The 16064-nt window shown below is 43.6% G+C and overlaps 1 protein-coding gene across 1 annotated transcript; it reads left to right on the top strand.

Annotated features, from left to right (window-relative positions):
* Positions 1 to 2809: 2809 nt before the first annotated feature.
* PRKG1 (protein kinase, cGMP-dependent, type I) lies at positions 2810 to 15251 on the top strand (the record flags this gene model as incomplete). Its single annotated transcript, XM_008948878.1, has 7 exons — positions 2810 to 2899; positions 5874 to 6015; positions 7780 to 7943; positions 8907 to 9029; positions 9127 to 9189; positions 10221 to 10287; positions 14849 to 15251. Coding segments are annotated over 7 exons (748 nt in total), but the record flags the coding sequence as incomplete, so codon positions are not given.
* Positions 15252 to 16064: the final 813 nt, after the last annotated feature.

The following is a 16064-nucleotide window of genomic DNA, read 5'->3' as shown; positions in this document are numbered from 1 at the left end:
TCTGCTCCCTTGTCCCTAAGGACAGTTCGCCAGTGAGTCTTAGTGATTAACTCCTTGAAAAGCTGGAGTTCTTGCTTTCTTAAAATTTAGGGGTTTGACTTTGCTCTCTGTCTCCCTTGTACCCCATAGGACTGTGACCTGCACTAATGCAGGGTCGCTGCAGCCCAGGCTGCCTCCTGTCTTCATGTCCCTGATGAGCTCACTAGCATTTGTGACCATCAGGTCTAGTGTTGCATCTCCTCGAGTAGGGGTGTCTCTTTCCTGCCCCAGGAAGTTGTCATCAAGGCACTCCAGGGAGTCTCCTGGGTTGCCTACAGCTCACCGCGCAGCTTTTCCAACATATAATCGGGGTAGTTGAAACTAAACAGAAAAGGAAAACAAAATTGCCAAAGAATTTGTTTTCTTAATTCATCATGAAACTGTTAAAGAGTTTTGATAAACAGTTCAGTTTGGTTATTAAAATGCATTAAACCTGGCAAAAGAAGCAAGAGGCAAAGTACCACTAAAGAAAATTTACTCATAGATAAATTAAGAACGTCACAGTACCAGTTTCTCTAGGTGTGATAAAGAGCCAAAGAAGTAGATGCCTGTACTGGAGATGAATAAGAAAAGACATAAAAATTTCATTCAAATAGTGTAATATTTCAACCTTAAGACTGCTTGATCTACTGTCATAGTGCAGTTTCATCATGTATAATCTTTATGCTTCCATTACAATTGATAAACAATATTTTTTGGGGGTTTTTTTGCACAGTTTAGGTCAAATTCAATGCCCATAAAATTTTTCTGGAAAGCATTTTTTTAGCAAAGTTACTTCAGCTAGAGAAAGCAATGCCTTATGTCAGTAGTATTTAAATTAATTCTATATTATTATATTAAATTTCAATTAAACTGAGCAATTAAAAATACTTAGTTACTCATATTTTGGATTCTTGAATATGTAGGGTTTCTGTAAAACTTAATGTAGAATAAATATTTATTAAGGTAAATTATAGTTTGTCCAACTGGCAAGAAATACAGATTTATTTTTTTGTTAAACCCATAAATTTTAACCATATGAAATAGTGAGTTTGTTTCAGCTTTTTCTGAGAAACACATCATAACTGAGATTTTAAACATCAACATAGGTAATACTAGAGTAAGGAGAGATATGAAATACTGGTTGGTTGGGGTTTTTTTCCCTTTAAATTTCCTAATTTTGTTGCGGCTGCAAATAGTCCCTTTTAGCTACAGAATATTTCCCAGGTAGATAAGCGCAGAGCCTGTTCAGTACCCAGACTCCTGCCTACATCACAGCTGTGCCTGCTGGCATGTTTTTTCTGTTAAACACGCCAAAATAGAGCAAGTAACTGCTGCTAGGCTGCGTGCTGGATGCTAGGCAAACACAGGCAGGAGACAAATGTTGTCTAGCATCGTGATGCGAAGGCGTATCGGAGCCAGGCTGCAGCTGCTGGCGCGTTTTGCCACGTACCTTAAGTTAATATTTAACTGGATGCCTTCGAAAGGAACCAAATCCTGCTGTGTTTTCCCCCCGGTCCGCCACACAGCTCCATAAAAGATGCTAATAACTGGATTTATCACTAGCTGGGAAGAGCTAGAATCTGCCAAACCACCTGCTTTAATTTATAGCATGTTGCATCAGCCCTTTAATTTTTAACTCTTGGAAACTCCCGTGAATGCAGCAATTGCACCATAACAGAATATCCCTCAGCATCCCCTTCTGCTGTGAAGCTTGGATTTTTAACATTAATTTCTGAACAGTGCAGCTGCAAATAAGCATGTCCAATACCCACATACAGCATCCTCCTACCTGCAGGCAACCTGAACCAATAAACCCCCATGAAGAAGAAATTCTTTACAGTGAGGGTGGTGAGACACTGGCCCAGGTTACCCAGAGAGGTGGTTGATGCCCCATCCCTGGAAACATTCCAGATGAGGTTGGATGGGGCTCTAGAGCAACGTGCTCTAGTTGAAGCTGCCCCTACTCACTGCGGGTGTGGTTGAACTAGATGACCTTTAAAGGTTACTTACAATCCAAACCGTTCTGTGCAACAAGTACAAGAGCAGCTCACCATTAAAATTAAGTATAACAGTTCCTACTGAATTCCCTGTTTTCATTTCCATGATTTTGCAGTTCCATGTGTTTAATATATCAGATTAAACACAGAGCATGGATTTTACCTCTCAATTTAGATGGCACTTGAGTAGGACAGGTTCACAGATCCTGACCCATCTTCCCTTCAGGCAATTTTTCCTCCACATTCAATCCCTGGGAGGAAGAGGAAAAGCACTTTTATACCTATGTGTCAGTGGGTTCTCGTCAAGCTAAATCAGTGGGTTTAGACTCTGAAATGAATTACAAATAGGGCAGCACCACTTTGAAATGATTAAATGGAAGGAAGGCTGCCAATCTGCAGCCAGACTCTGTAGCGTGAAGATTAGAGATGATATGGATGTTATAAAAATAGTAGGAAAACTTCTTTCAAGCACATCTGGAAAGCCAAGTGTCAGGTTTTGCAGTTAGAAATGGCAGATATTTATATAGCACCCAGAATAGTGGTGACCTCCTCTTCTGAGGTCCACAACAGAATTCACCTCTCAGATGCCCATCCTTTTCTGTTTAAATATTTCCCACCCAAGAAAAGACCTTGAAATTATCTCCTTCAGTGTAGCACTGGCTCTGAAAGATTCCCCTTAGTCTTGTGGTGCTTCCTGGGATGAAGCCCACAGGCTGTGAGAAGCAGGAACAACTGGTGCCTCCGTTTGTATTGTTGATTTATTTATGACTTTTTTCATTTGGCAACAACAGGCTCTACAGGACGTTCAAGGACAGCAAGTACCTGTACATGCTGATGGAAGCCTGCCTAGGTGGAGAGCTCTGGACAATTCTCAGGGACAGGTGAGTTATAAGAAAACATTGTCCTACAAAGTGGAATATTTTCTTATGTGCCTCTGGATAACCAAAGGTCTTTATCTTTCATGGGCAAAATTTGGATCTTACCATGCTGTGTATGATTTAAGATGTCAGAAAGGTGAGGAGCTATTTTGATTTCTATGCATTTGACTAGAGACAAAGTGAATCCAGTTATAACTGACAATGGGGATGGATTTAGGTTGTGTCCAGCATGTACAAGGCTTTGTGTAAGTGGAGGCTGACCCGGAGCTGCTTTATCATGGCCCCTCTGAAAAAAATATAGGAGGTAATGATAGTAGTCATGTGATGAATTGCATCTACAACAGGTCTTTGACTGCCTTTCCCCCATGTCTTCATCTCTAAAGGGTATTCCTAAATAACTGGCAGCATATTCTAATTTTCATCTAATTAATTAATTTAGACACGGAGGTTTGGGCTGGAAAAGACCTTCGAGATTGTCTAGTTCCAACCTCCCTGCCATAGGCAAGGGCACCTCCTACTAGACCAGGTTGCTCAGAGCCTGATCCAATGTGGCCTTGAACACTTGAAAGGATGGGGAATCCACAGTCTTTCTGGGCAACCTGTTCCAGTGTCTCACCACCCTCATGGTGAACACTTTCTTCCTAGTATCTAACCTAATTTAATTTTTAACTACCTAGAACAAGAACGTCTTGCAACCACAGAACTTATGACTGTGTCCTTGGTGCCCACAGTCCTGTTTCTTGTGTTTGGGGACCTATCTGAAGGCTCAGACACCTGATAGAGAAACACGGGATTAGCAGTGTTGAGCTTTGTGATTTCCACTTGTTTTGTGCTTCCTGGGTCTGACATATTGTCCTAAGGGTGACAAAGACTTTGAGGACCAGGTATGATGGCAGAAAATTACCCTTCAGGGCATCCAGGCATTGCAGGAAGTGCAATGTCAGGGCCAGTCTCCCTACCTTCCTGCAAGATGTCCTCCAGAGGTAGGGTCCTTCCAGTGCAGCACCTTTAGGAATTGCTACCATGGTCTTTTTAGACTCTGGACTAGGAAACCAAGGCCCTCAGGCAGCAGTGGTGTTAGTGAGAGTTCACAGCTGTGAATGAAATCTGTGGAGAAGTGCATTTTCAAGGTAAAAAATGCAGACTTCTTCAACATCATCTGAAAAATCACCATTTCCCATCCCAGAGAAAGACCTGCTGTTTTCATCTCAGTTGTTGCTCTATTGCCCACCCTTTGTAACTTAATCGACAACATCCACCTCTGTCACAGGGGAAATGTGACCAACAATGTCTATTAATACTTCTTTACTATTTATGACACAGTCAGGTATGCTAGCGATGAGCAGGAGGAAATCAATAGTTCTGCATCAGCTTTTAGTCCAGATATCACATTTTACACGAGGGCCACTCACCAAAGTGGGACACGGGGCTGTGCACCAAATCCACACCCTGCAAGGAGCACTACGCTCTGGGGACACGGAAGTGCTATGGGAAAAATGAGCTGGAAAAGAGTGTAATTACATACCATGCCATAATGCACCAGCAAATGTGCTCCTGGTATTTCCTGCCTCGGGAGGGATTGACCCCGCAGCATCGGGGTTTGGTTGTGGGTGAGTAGGTGGCAGGTGGGTTGGGTGGGTGTATGTGGGACGTGTGTGTTATGCCCCCAGGGCAAGAGAAGATCTGGTGAATTGCGTGTAAATATGTAACAGGCTCATAATGGCAACATCTTTTAATTAAATTTGGAAAGACAAAAAAAAACACATTGGGAAGATGGATCAGAAAACAAAGATTAAATTATTTTTTAATTACCTAGAATAGATTTTTTGTAAGTCATGGAATCATAGAATCGTTTTGGTTGGAAGAGATCAAGATCATCCAGTCCAACTGTTAACCCAGCAGTGCCAAACCCCCCACTAAACCATGTCCCTCAGCACCACATCTCCACAACTTTTAAACACATCCAGGGATGAGGATTCAACCACTGCCCTGGGCAGCCTGGTCCACTGCTTAACAATAGTATCAGAGAAGAAGTTTTTCCTACTATCCAGCCTAAACCTCCCTTAGCACAACATGAGGAGAGACCTTCCCCCACCTGGCTCCAGCCTCCTTCCAGCAAGTTGCTGAGAGCCAGAAAGTCTCCCCTGAGCCTCTTTTTCTCCAGGCTCAACAGCCTCAGGTCCCTCAGCCAATCCTCACAAGACTTGGTCTCTAGACCCCTGAACTTCTTTTCTTCCTTCTCCTAACAGCATACCTTCTCTGGACCATTAAAAAAAGAAGCACAGCAAAGTTAGCAGGTGCCGGGTGGTAGTTTTCATCATTCTTGTCAGAGCCTGATAATTTCATCTTGAATTCTCTCGGCTTTATGTTGTGGTTCTGCTGCCACCTATAGCTTAGGCGTGCTCCTGAGCTCAGCCAGCTCCTACCACCTCCCAGCAGGCAGGGACTATGGTTTGCTTTGGAATACTGGTTGCAAACTGGTGCTGAAACAAGGATCCAAAAGTGTAGTTTATGCTGAATTTACAATTACAATTTAACACTTCAAGTCCCAGCAACTGTAATTTTTTTGCCTTTTTTCTTGGCTGTGAACAATAGAACAAGGGTGGTTTTAGTCTCCACAGACCCAAATAGCTTTAGCGCCCAAAAGACAAAGATTATAGTTTAAAAATCATACTGTATTTAGAAGGAACCTGTAAATTTTATTTCTATGAGGTGCAATTATAAAATAAAACAGAATATTTTTATATTAAATAAAAATATTTTCAATTTGAATGTTTGATATGAAGGTGGATTGAAAGCAAAAATGATAACATGGAAATGCAATTAAATTTATATATAAAAGTGAGTTTAGCAACAAGCACTTTCCAGGTATTAGAGTGATTCTACTGAGCTGTAGAGATACTTTGACAATAGGTGAAGTCCAATAAGAGAAGAGATCTAATGACTTTATCCCCTTTCCCTCTCTTGTTTTATGCAGAGGTTCATTTGAGGATTCTACAACCAGGTTTTACACAGCGTGTGTGGTCGAAGCTTTTGCCTATTTGCATTCCAAAGGGATCATTTATAGGGACCTCAAGCCAGAGAACCTCATTCTGGATCATCGAGGTTATGCCAAACTGGTGAGTGCCTGCAGCAGTCTGGTTTGGCCAAAGTAAGTCAGACAACTATTGTTAGGGGTAGAGGAAAACACAGAATTAGCCATAGATGGTTAGAAGTAAAGTCCATCCAACCCAGGATCCTGTCTCTGATGATGGCCATTAGTAGATGCTGAGGTGCAATCAGGACAAGGGTGTCATCACCCACCACCAGGATGTTTTCCCTGTCTCCAGCATACTGAGGTTCAGGGTAAAGCTGAGCTGGGAAACACTAATTCTGGCTTGAAATTCAGATCTATGGTCCTGAAGTGGAAAGGTTTAGGGAAGAGCAGCAAGAGAAATCCATCCAGCTGGTTTGGAGCTGCTGAAAGACTAAGTGTAATTTGAAAATAGGTGTCTGAAACTTTTGGTGAGAAAGGGGTTGACTTGCAGCTGTGGGCTTTACAGGTGGCTGGTGAAGCAAGTTTTGCAAGCTACTATTTCTGTGTCAGGTCCTTTGTGTAAGGAACAAAAAAAAGGTGTTCTTAGTGGAAATATTAATCATGCCACTGTCATGGCAAGATGTTATTATTATTAATTGCTCTGGGCTGTGTTGCTGCACTGTGACCGGCACAGCTTCTTTCCTTACAAGGGCCACTTATGTTTTAGCACTGATAACACACCCAGCTGATATGTACAATCTCCTCTGATACAATTGCATAGGGCTCTGCCTGAAAATGCTCGTCCCAGAACACCGTGGTCCTGCTCAGTACTGTCCCCCTGCAAGATCCACCTCCTCAAAAGAGCACAGGAATTTATGCGAGACATTCACACACACACACACACACAAATTAGGGAGTTTCTAATGGGTTTGGCTGTATTGCTTTGTTCACTCATTACTTTTTTTGCCTCAAAACTCATTGTAGAGTCCTTCTCCCCACTCCAAGAGGCTATGAATCAGGGTTTGTGCGTGTCCCGTGACCAAACCCCCAGCTCCTTAGACATTTTGATTTTTGTGGATCAAAACTTCTAGCATGGGAAGTGTCCCAGGTCCCTTGTAGGACTGTGACCATGTAGGACATTTTGCTCCTGGCCAGCTCAAGGTGTAGGAGCATTTCACAGCCATCAAGGGACAGCAGAGTGTGCTGCAGACCACAGCTGTGTGCCAAGACAGCACTGAGGCAGGGGAGGGCAGAGGGTGTAGAGCTAGAAGAAGAGTAAACCTATTAACCTGAGCACTGCCTGGGCCCCAAAGGACACCTCAGTTCCGAGTATAATCTGATTTTCCATGATTTTCCATCACTGCTATAATGGCATGCTGAGAGGTTTGTGAGCCCACCAGCACGCTGAAACCACCTCAAGTAAATTGAGAGAATTGGGAGGACACTCATTGTACTGCATGACTCCCTCTACTAGGAGAGAAATCTGAACTTTTCAGTAGATGCTAAAATGGTGTTTAGCCTAAATAGTTCCTGGCTCAAGTAAAGACTGGGAGTTTAAAACAAAACAAAAGCAAAACAAATCAACCTGAGCTGTGAACAATACAAAGCTGTGTCTTCCAAGAAACCCTGGGTGTTGGCATTTTTTCTTCTTCCCTCGCCCGAATTTTCCTTTTATACAATGAAGGATAAAATGGTGCAAAGGTCACTGCAGTTGCCTGCTCCTGGAACAACCTATGATGCTTTATTCAGGAGAATATTCCCACGAGGAAACCTCTTTTCTGCTTTGCTTCACTTCAAGAGGAGCGGAGCCCATGGCTGACATTCCCTCTCGTGCTCTGCCCTGATGGTACTCTGCTCCTTTCCGCAGGTCGATTTTGGCTTTGCAAAGAAAATAGGATTTGGAAAGAAAACATGGACTTTTTGTGGAACCCCAGAGTATGTAGCCCCTGAGATCATCCTGAACAAAGGTCACGACATTTCGGCAGACTACTGGTCACTGGGAATCTTAATGTATGAACTCCTGACTGGCAGGTATGGGCATCAGGGCCGGCGCTGCTGCTGAGAATAGATCCAAATATTTCTGCCGTTGTCACCCTGATTAGGCGAGGGGCAGGTTCAGAGCTGCCATGTGCTGTAGCAGCACAGCACTGTGCTGCTGAATAAAATAATCCATTTTTCCACTTTTAAGTAGAAAACACTTCCATGCAGATCTCTCAAAGTGTAAGACACGAGCAGGCTTTTTAGGAAATTCTGTGAAGTGACACCAAAACTTCATTAATATGGTGGGGAAAGGGAAAGGGTTTGGAATTCAGCTGGGGAGGTGCAGTGGTAAGCTCACACACGTCTGAGGAGGAGGAGGTAGATCTGACAGCATGGGGGCTTCAGTCCCTATGTCCATCCCTTTACTTTGGGAAATATATTACTGCTGATGTTGGCAGTAGTGGCTTTCTGCCACTTCTTTACTTCCTTGTGTTGTTGGCGGTAGTGCCTCCCTGCCACTTCTTCACCTCATCCCCCATCATTCACTTCCAAGATACAGGAGCTTGAAAAGCATCCATCACCTCAATCTATTTAATCTTTGGGGCTGGACCTAGGCCCCTATTCTGTTAAACTGATGGAGTCCTAATGAATCCCCATTGAAAGCATGTCACAACATTAAACAGAATAAACCAGCCAGTGTAGCTTGACCCTTGTTCCTCGGGATGTTGGGACATGGGCCATCATGGAAAGAAGAGGTTTAGCATGTGCTGCTCTGGAAAACTACTCTTTGGTACCTCCCTGCAGCCAGCATCACTGAAATCCAGACAGAATCCAAGCTCCTTGGGTGAGAAATGGTTGAGATCAGAGGAAAAAAAGCATTGCTAGTTGTCATCTACCTTTTTTCATTTCAGTAGGGTACTGTGTTTTGTTCTGGATTTATTTTTTTTTAATCAATCTTCCGTGCTTTTTCAAAGACAACATTTTCATCTTCTTGATTTTTCTCTTCCCCCTAAGTCCCCCTTTCTCAGGCCCAGACCCCATGAAGACCTATAACATCATATTAAGGGGAATAGACATGATTGAATTTCCAAAGAAGATTGCCAAAAATGCTGCTAATTTAATTAAAAAACTATGCAGGTAAGTACATAAACTATAATCACTTTGATGTTATTTTCAAAGAAATGAGTCATTCAGAAGGATTAAGAAAGTAACCAATTTGTTATTCATTTTGTAGGGACAATCCATCAGAAAGATTAGGGAACTTGAAAAATGGAGTGAAAGATATCCAAAAGCACAAGTAAGTGTCTTCTCCACCATCCATCAGATCCAACCCACAGAAATACATACTTCAAACACTTCAATTTTCAGAAAAAAAATGCTGTTATTAAACTCTTTTGGCCTTTCTCTTCTAGTGTGCTTTAGTCTCTAATTGAATTCCCATCAGACTGTTTTCACAGTGCTTTGGTATTGATGCCAGCGTTGCCTATGAGCTTTGCACATTGACCATTCTGCTCTAATTACTCTAATTTGCAGAAGAGCATTTGGAAGCAATCCAAAAGTTTGCTTGCATTTTTGTTTTGTTTTGTTTTGTTTTGTTTTGTTTTGCAGAATCACTTTCCAAGGTGTTCCTTGATTTCCCCCAAGCCCAACAGTCATCTCTCTACCCATGATGTTAATTCATCTTCCCTCTAGATCTGGTGGTAGAGAGTTGTTAAGTGATGTCTACTAGGTTTCCACACTGCTGGAGGGGGATAAGGACAAGGTAGAGGCCCATCGCAGAAGCAGGTTACCTCATCCATCCATGCTGGTCCTTCTCTTCTCCCATCCCCAAAGCAAAAGAAATTGATTGAATGGACATTTGGGGTGGATGAGTTGAAGGCTCAGCTCAGGGCTCATCCACCCACTTAAGCTGATGTAGTTTGAGTAAACCCAAGGTGCCCAAACCAGGAGAAGGACATCCCTATGCCTGCCCTTTGCTCTCAGTCTCATATGAAGAAAGGGCATGAGGGGTCTCATATGAAAGGGTTCAACCCTGTAGAAAGACAAGAGCAGCTGCCAGGACACCTGCAGCAAAGAATGGTTTTCTTCTGAGCCTTGGTAATTTGTGTGTGCCATAATATCACCACTGGGTTGCTCTACACCCTTCATTTTCAGTCCCAAAAAAACATACAGAAAGATGACAGGTAAAATTATGCAGGCTAATTGGACAATTTGAAGAAGATGACTACAGGAGTTGAAACCTACCATTTAAGCAATGTCCGTTTCATTTTGTGCTACAGAGAGATTTGCACGTTATTTCTAACTGTTTAATTATTCCCTCCCTTCTAGATGGTTTGAAGGCTTTAACTGGGAAGGGTTACGAAAAGGGACACTGACACCTCCTATAATACCAAGTGTAAGTTTACCTACTTGTTTTCTCCCATAAATTTCTCATACACGAATGCTGTGAGCATTAACTGTAATTAAGTGGTGACAGCATGTGCTTTATTTCTTCTGAAGATGCTTGAAGAAGTCACATTAGAGATATTCCCAGCTATACTCGATCTATGGGCAGCCTTTTCCAGGAGAAGATGGTTTGGGGAGGGCATGACTGCATGAAATGCACTTTACAGCAGGAGATAGGGTGGGATCCCTCACTACTACACATTTCTCTCTTCTTCACCTGCTCCATTTGTTCTTCCATCTACTTTTCATCTTTGGGTGGAGGGCTGCCACTTTCACCCCTTCTCTCAGATGCCTCCTCTTTCTTTCACTGTTCTTATTTCTTTTGATGAGGCAAGTGGGATTTGTATGCCATCTCCCTTTTCTTTTGCACTAACCTTTCCTTCTGTCTTGTCTTTTGTTCTTTCCACCCTTTTTTCCCCTGCGTCCGTGTCCTACATGAAAAGCCCTGTTACCGCCTAGTTTATGTTTAACCGGGAGCAGACGCGGAGGGACAGCTCGATTCATTTTCCTTTGGAGCAAAGCTCTTCCTTTGATGTCTTTGTGAGCTCTTTCCCCACAAAGCCTGCCGCAAAGGGAAACCAAACAGGATTAGCTGATAGAAATTACCTTGGTCCCTTCTGTTCTGCAGCCTCCCCTCCTTGTTTCAGCTTAATCCCTTTCTCTCTGTGCCTCTCCTGCGGGATCAACAAGAGAATGACATTAGCAATCGTGTTTAATTGCACCCTGTTGCTCCATCCACCCGTGGTCCTGCACCTTCTGCAGCAATGGCAGGCACAGCTCGGGGGCTGAATCTGTCATCCCAAAGTTTTTTTGGTGGCTATGAAAGAGTGAAAGTGTTTTTCATCCCCCCTCTTTTGCACTATGGGCTGCAGAAATTACTGGCAGTCAGTGGGAGGAAAAAGGACTTTTGCAAATATCTGCCTAAAACGGGATGCCCAAAGAACATAGAAATGTTTTATAAATCAAAACTGTGGGTTGGTTTTTTTTTTTTTTTTTCTTTTAAGCTTCTTTTTAACAGCTATAAATTTGTCTTCAGTATACTCACCACATTTCAAGTCAGACAGTAAACTCAAGTTTGCTGCTTTACATCCATAGTTTACCTATGTGGGATTTCAGCGTAGCCTGAAAATGCCCCACTGTGTTTGTCTTAATTATTTTTAGTGGCTTTTTAGTTTATTAAGAACATTTCCAATACTGCTTTCACCCAAGATACATACGGACCCTGCATTGAAAGACACGTCAATACGTGTGACACCTGCTTTGACAGGTCCAGAGGAGGTCTCAAGAATGATCAGAGGGCTCCTGTGAAGACAGGCTGAGCGAGCTGGGGTTGTTCAGCCTGGAGAAGAGAGGGCTTCAGGGACACCTTCTGACAATCTTCCAGTACTTAAAGGGGCCTGCCAGAAAGCTGAGGACAATCTTTTTAGCAGGACCTTTTGTGACAGGGCAAGGGGTTGTAGCTTTAAACTAAAAGAGGGAGATTCAGACTAGGGAGAAGGAAGAAATGTTTTACACTGAGTGTGGTGGGACACTGGGCCAGGTTGCCCAGAAGGGTGGTAGAAGCCACATCCTTGGAACCATTCCAGTTGAGGCTGGACAGGGCTCTGAGCAACCTGCTCTAGTTGCAGATGTCCCTGCTCACTGCCGGAGGGTTGACCTTGAAAGCTCCTGTCCAACCCAAACCATTCTGTGGTTCTGTGTCTAACCTTCAGATAGCACAGCTGGCAGCAGTGACTTCAACAGCATCTGCTCTCTATAGCCATGAACTGCTCCTTGATGTCTCCAAGCTGTGATGTTTCTCCACCACCAGAAGTGGTCTCTGCTCCTTTGCCATTGCTTAGAGGAAGGATACTCTCCAGCTTGTTGTGCAGGAAATCACACGTTTGCTTTTTCAGTTAGGTCCAATGCTATAAGAGAAAAGGGTTGTGTGACCACCCAGTTTGCTTTGTTGACATTATTTCTTGGCACCATCAAGGCTGTATGTTCATAGGTCTGGTGACATCCTTCCAGGGGACATGCCTGTGACTACTCTTAATAGTGAGTGATCTACTGAGACCATTTTTGCCAGCACACCACCATCAAGGCCGTGTGAAGTAGATGGGAACATCCTCTCTTCAGAGGAGTCATTCTTCCAGGACAACTCGTTGCTGACAGCCATACGTTCCTTTAGTCCCAGTTCAGTGCAGCTCATTCTTTCCTAGAGCTCTTAGGAGTAACAGCTTCTTTAGGCATAGTCCTGAGATCCTCTCCAAAACATGCCTCCATTGACTGGTGATCTTGGTCCGCCCCAAAGCTGTTAGTCCCACTCAGCTTCGTTTTCCACAGCCAGCTCAGTTGCTTTGGCCAAAGTCTGCTTTGGCCAAAGTCCCAACTGACAGTAAGGTCCCTATCTGAAAAGTGACCTAAGATACATGGTTCTGGGAGAAGAAATCAGGTTTTCTTTTAGTCAGTGCACCTCTCCTTGTTAGCTGGAAACAAGCCAGCAGGACTAAACATAGAGACTGGCTGTTTTCTCAAGGAAAAAACCTCCCCAGCTCTTAAACCCTTATCAGAAGTTCTGTGGTACTACCAAGGAGGTAATCAAAAACTACTCCTTCAGATCATTATTCCACAGGATTATAGGAGATCCCAGTTTACAGCCTGCTTCTAGGACATTACTTCAGGGACCAGCTGAGCCTCGATGCCACCGCTTCAATCTGTGACAGTAGATGTCATGAAAAGCTTCTGCTTCTTGACTCTTCCAAAGATGTCCCGTCTGGCATCACAGCTCTTGTCTTCGAGAAAGATGTGCAGATCTCTGCACCATGATTAATCTCAAGCCCTGATGTTGGTAAGCAGCTAAATAGCTGATACTGACATCTGAGCTTATCTTCTGCCTGGCAGAAAAGGACCTGCAGATGCTGGTTGACAACCACCTGAAAAAGAGCCAGCAGTGTCCAGATAGCCAAGAAGGCCACCAGCATCCTGGCTTGGATCAGCACTACTAGGGCCAGCAGGACTAGGGCAGGGATCATCCTGCCTGGACTAGGCACTGGGGAGGCTGCACCTCAAATCCTGGGTTCAGTTTTGGGCCCCTCACTCCAACAAGGATATTGAGGTTCTGGAGCATGCCAGACAAAGGCAATGAATCTGGGAAAGAAGGGTCTAGAGCCCATGTCTTGTGAGGAGTGGCTGAGGGACCTGGGGTTGTTGAGTCTGGAGAAAAGGAGGCTCAGGGGAGACCTTGTGCTCAACAACAAACTCACAGGTTTGAGCGAGTTGAGGTTTGGTCTCTTCTCCCAAGGAGCAAGTGACAAGACAAGAGGAAACAGCCTCAAGTTGCACCAGGGTTGCACATTTAGGTTGGACATTAGGAAAAATTTCTTCATTGAAAGGGTTGTCCAGGCCTGGAAGAGGCTGCCCAGGGCAGTGGTGGAGTCCCCATCCCTGGAGAGATTTAAAAGCCATGGAGATGTGGTGCTGAGTGATATTGGTTTAGTGATGAGTTTGGCAGTGTTAGCTTAATGGTTAAGCTTGATCTTAAAGGTCTTTTCCAACCTAAATGATTCTATGAGTCTTGGATGGGCAGGAGGTAAATCTAGTGTCCCTTCTTGGTTGGACAGGACACTGAGAAGAAGCATTTGCTCCCATGTCTCTGACTGTGAAGGACAGCAGCCATGTAGGTGACCTGGACCTCAGAGTTATGGGGAATCACACATAACAGCATGAGCACCACATATAAATCAGCAGAGAACAACTCATCCAACCGTTTTTCCCCAAACTGTATTTCTTCTAAGAAAAAAAAACACCCTCTATGTTTGAGGTGTAAGATACACTCAGCCTTCTTATTTTGTCAGACAAACACAAATGGCAATCCACTGCCCAAAGCAAGACTTATTTCCCTTAAAGCCTCATCTAACCAGAGCTCAAAAAATAGTTCCTGCCTTGCTAGGTGCTCCCAGAGTGGACATCTGCAGAACGGCTCTGGTGAGCTCCCTAGATGCTTTCACCTAGTGCAGTCCACTTACACACTGTCCATCACTGAAAAAAAAATAGATGTTATCTCGCTACAGTAGATTTTAAATTACCTCTTTTTTTTTTTAAAGTACTTGGTCTCCATCCTAGGAAGGTGGGTTTCTCTGGTAGGCTTCCTAGACTGAGCAATATTTGTCAGGAAACTTGAAGGCAGCAGAGGCCCAGCTGACAACTTCAAATTCAGGATCCTGGAGTCATAAATTGGAAATCCTGGGCTTTGAGGAGGCCCAAGGCTTTTCTACAGACCTTGTACCAATGAGTGGGGCAGTTGCTCTTGAACTAGAGGGCCTATAGAGGCCCTGGATCATTTGAGTTGGGGGGGGGCTGTGGGTAACTCCTGGGGTTCGACAAAAAGTTGTGGAATGCAGAACTTTTCTTGCTTGCTGCAGTTGGCAACAAATGCTTTTGCACCATAACGGTTGTGTGACAGAGAGGAGATGTCTGCAGAGGTCCACTTTGATAACCATCCCTTTCTTGTCACTCTCTTCTTTCTGCAGGTTGCATCTCCAACAGACACAAGCAACTTTGACAGCTTCCCGGAGGACAGTGATGAACCACCCCCTGATGACAACTCAGGATGGGACATAGATTTTTAAAGTATTTCTCTTACCTGCTTCTGCCTTGCTGAAGACAGCTTCCTGGGACATGGCTGCCAGCAAAACCGAAAGAACTGGGGAGGATTAGTGCTCGGGGTCACCATGATGCCTTGATTGATGCTGCTACAGTAACTACAGTGGCATTAGGACTTATCGCTTAGATGACAATAGCGCTCTTCATGTTTTATGTTCGAACTTAAAATAGCAGTTGACATGGTGGTCCTGACACAAGGCCTTTCACCAGTAAAGAAACCTGTTTTCTATCACTGCGAAGATCTTGCTACGCTCTTAATTATAAAAGTCGAGAGATACGTAGTGTAAGACGCACTTAATTCTAGCTGCAAGGTACTGGCTTTATCAGTAGGATCAATAGTAATTTATTAAGTCCTGTAGCTAAATACAGTGCAGGATCTGGGCTCCTCCCACCCTCCAGACTCCATAGGTCTTCTGCTTTGGGCCAGTGTAGGAGCAAAGGAGGACCGCAACAGTACTGGACAAAGAGTTCATGTCAAAGCAGTGGTAAAGTTGGTCCGTTTTCTTTCTGACCAGTGTTCATGGCAAGACTGAATGTTACCTTTCTTTATTTTTGAGAATTTGGAGGTTTTGTAGCCTGGTAAAACAAAAGCACAACTGTTCTAGATCCTGTTAAAGGCAGATATGGGTCGCTTCTCTCATACAGCTGAGAACACACTGTAACAATATGTCTGGGGCTTTTTTTTTTTCCCTTTCCCTTGGTACGAGGACATAACTGCATGGAAAAAAAATCATAAAATTAATCCGTTTCACATATAAAATAGTGCTTAAATAATGGTCCTGTAATAAAGTGACAGCAGCCCACTGGTCTTATTGATTAGCTATTAGGCATAAAATTAAGATCAAACTTTTACCTTTATAGAACCCAAAGGGAAAACATGAGACCTGTGTAATGTACTTTATAGGTGCTATGTACATCCTTCATCTGTGAATAGACCTATTCAGTCAACCACCATTTCAGAAATATGTAGCAAGAGGCATCATTCTCCATCATGCTCTTAGATGATTTCCCATCTCCACGTCTGCATCTCTTCTGTGTTCAGTACAGAGCTAATTAAAATAAAAGGTGGTACTGGGCCAGCTT

This window comes from Merops nubicus, unplaced genomic scaffold (genome assembly GCF_000691845.1).
Source record: "Merops nubicus isolate BGI_N331 unplaced genomic scaffold, ASM69184v1 scaffold1011, whole genome shotgun sequence".
NCBI classification, from domain to species: domain Eukaryota; kingdom Metazoa; phylum Chordata; class Aves; order Coraciiformes; family Meropidae; genus Merops; species Merops nubicus.
The sequence above is the reverse complement of the archived record's forward strand: the minus strand, read 5'-3'. Positions and strand labels throughout refer to the sequence as shown.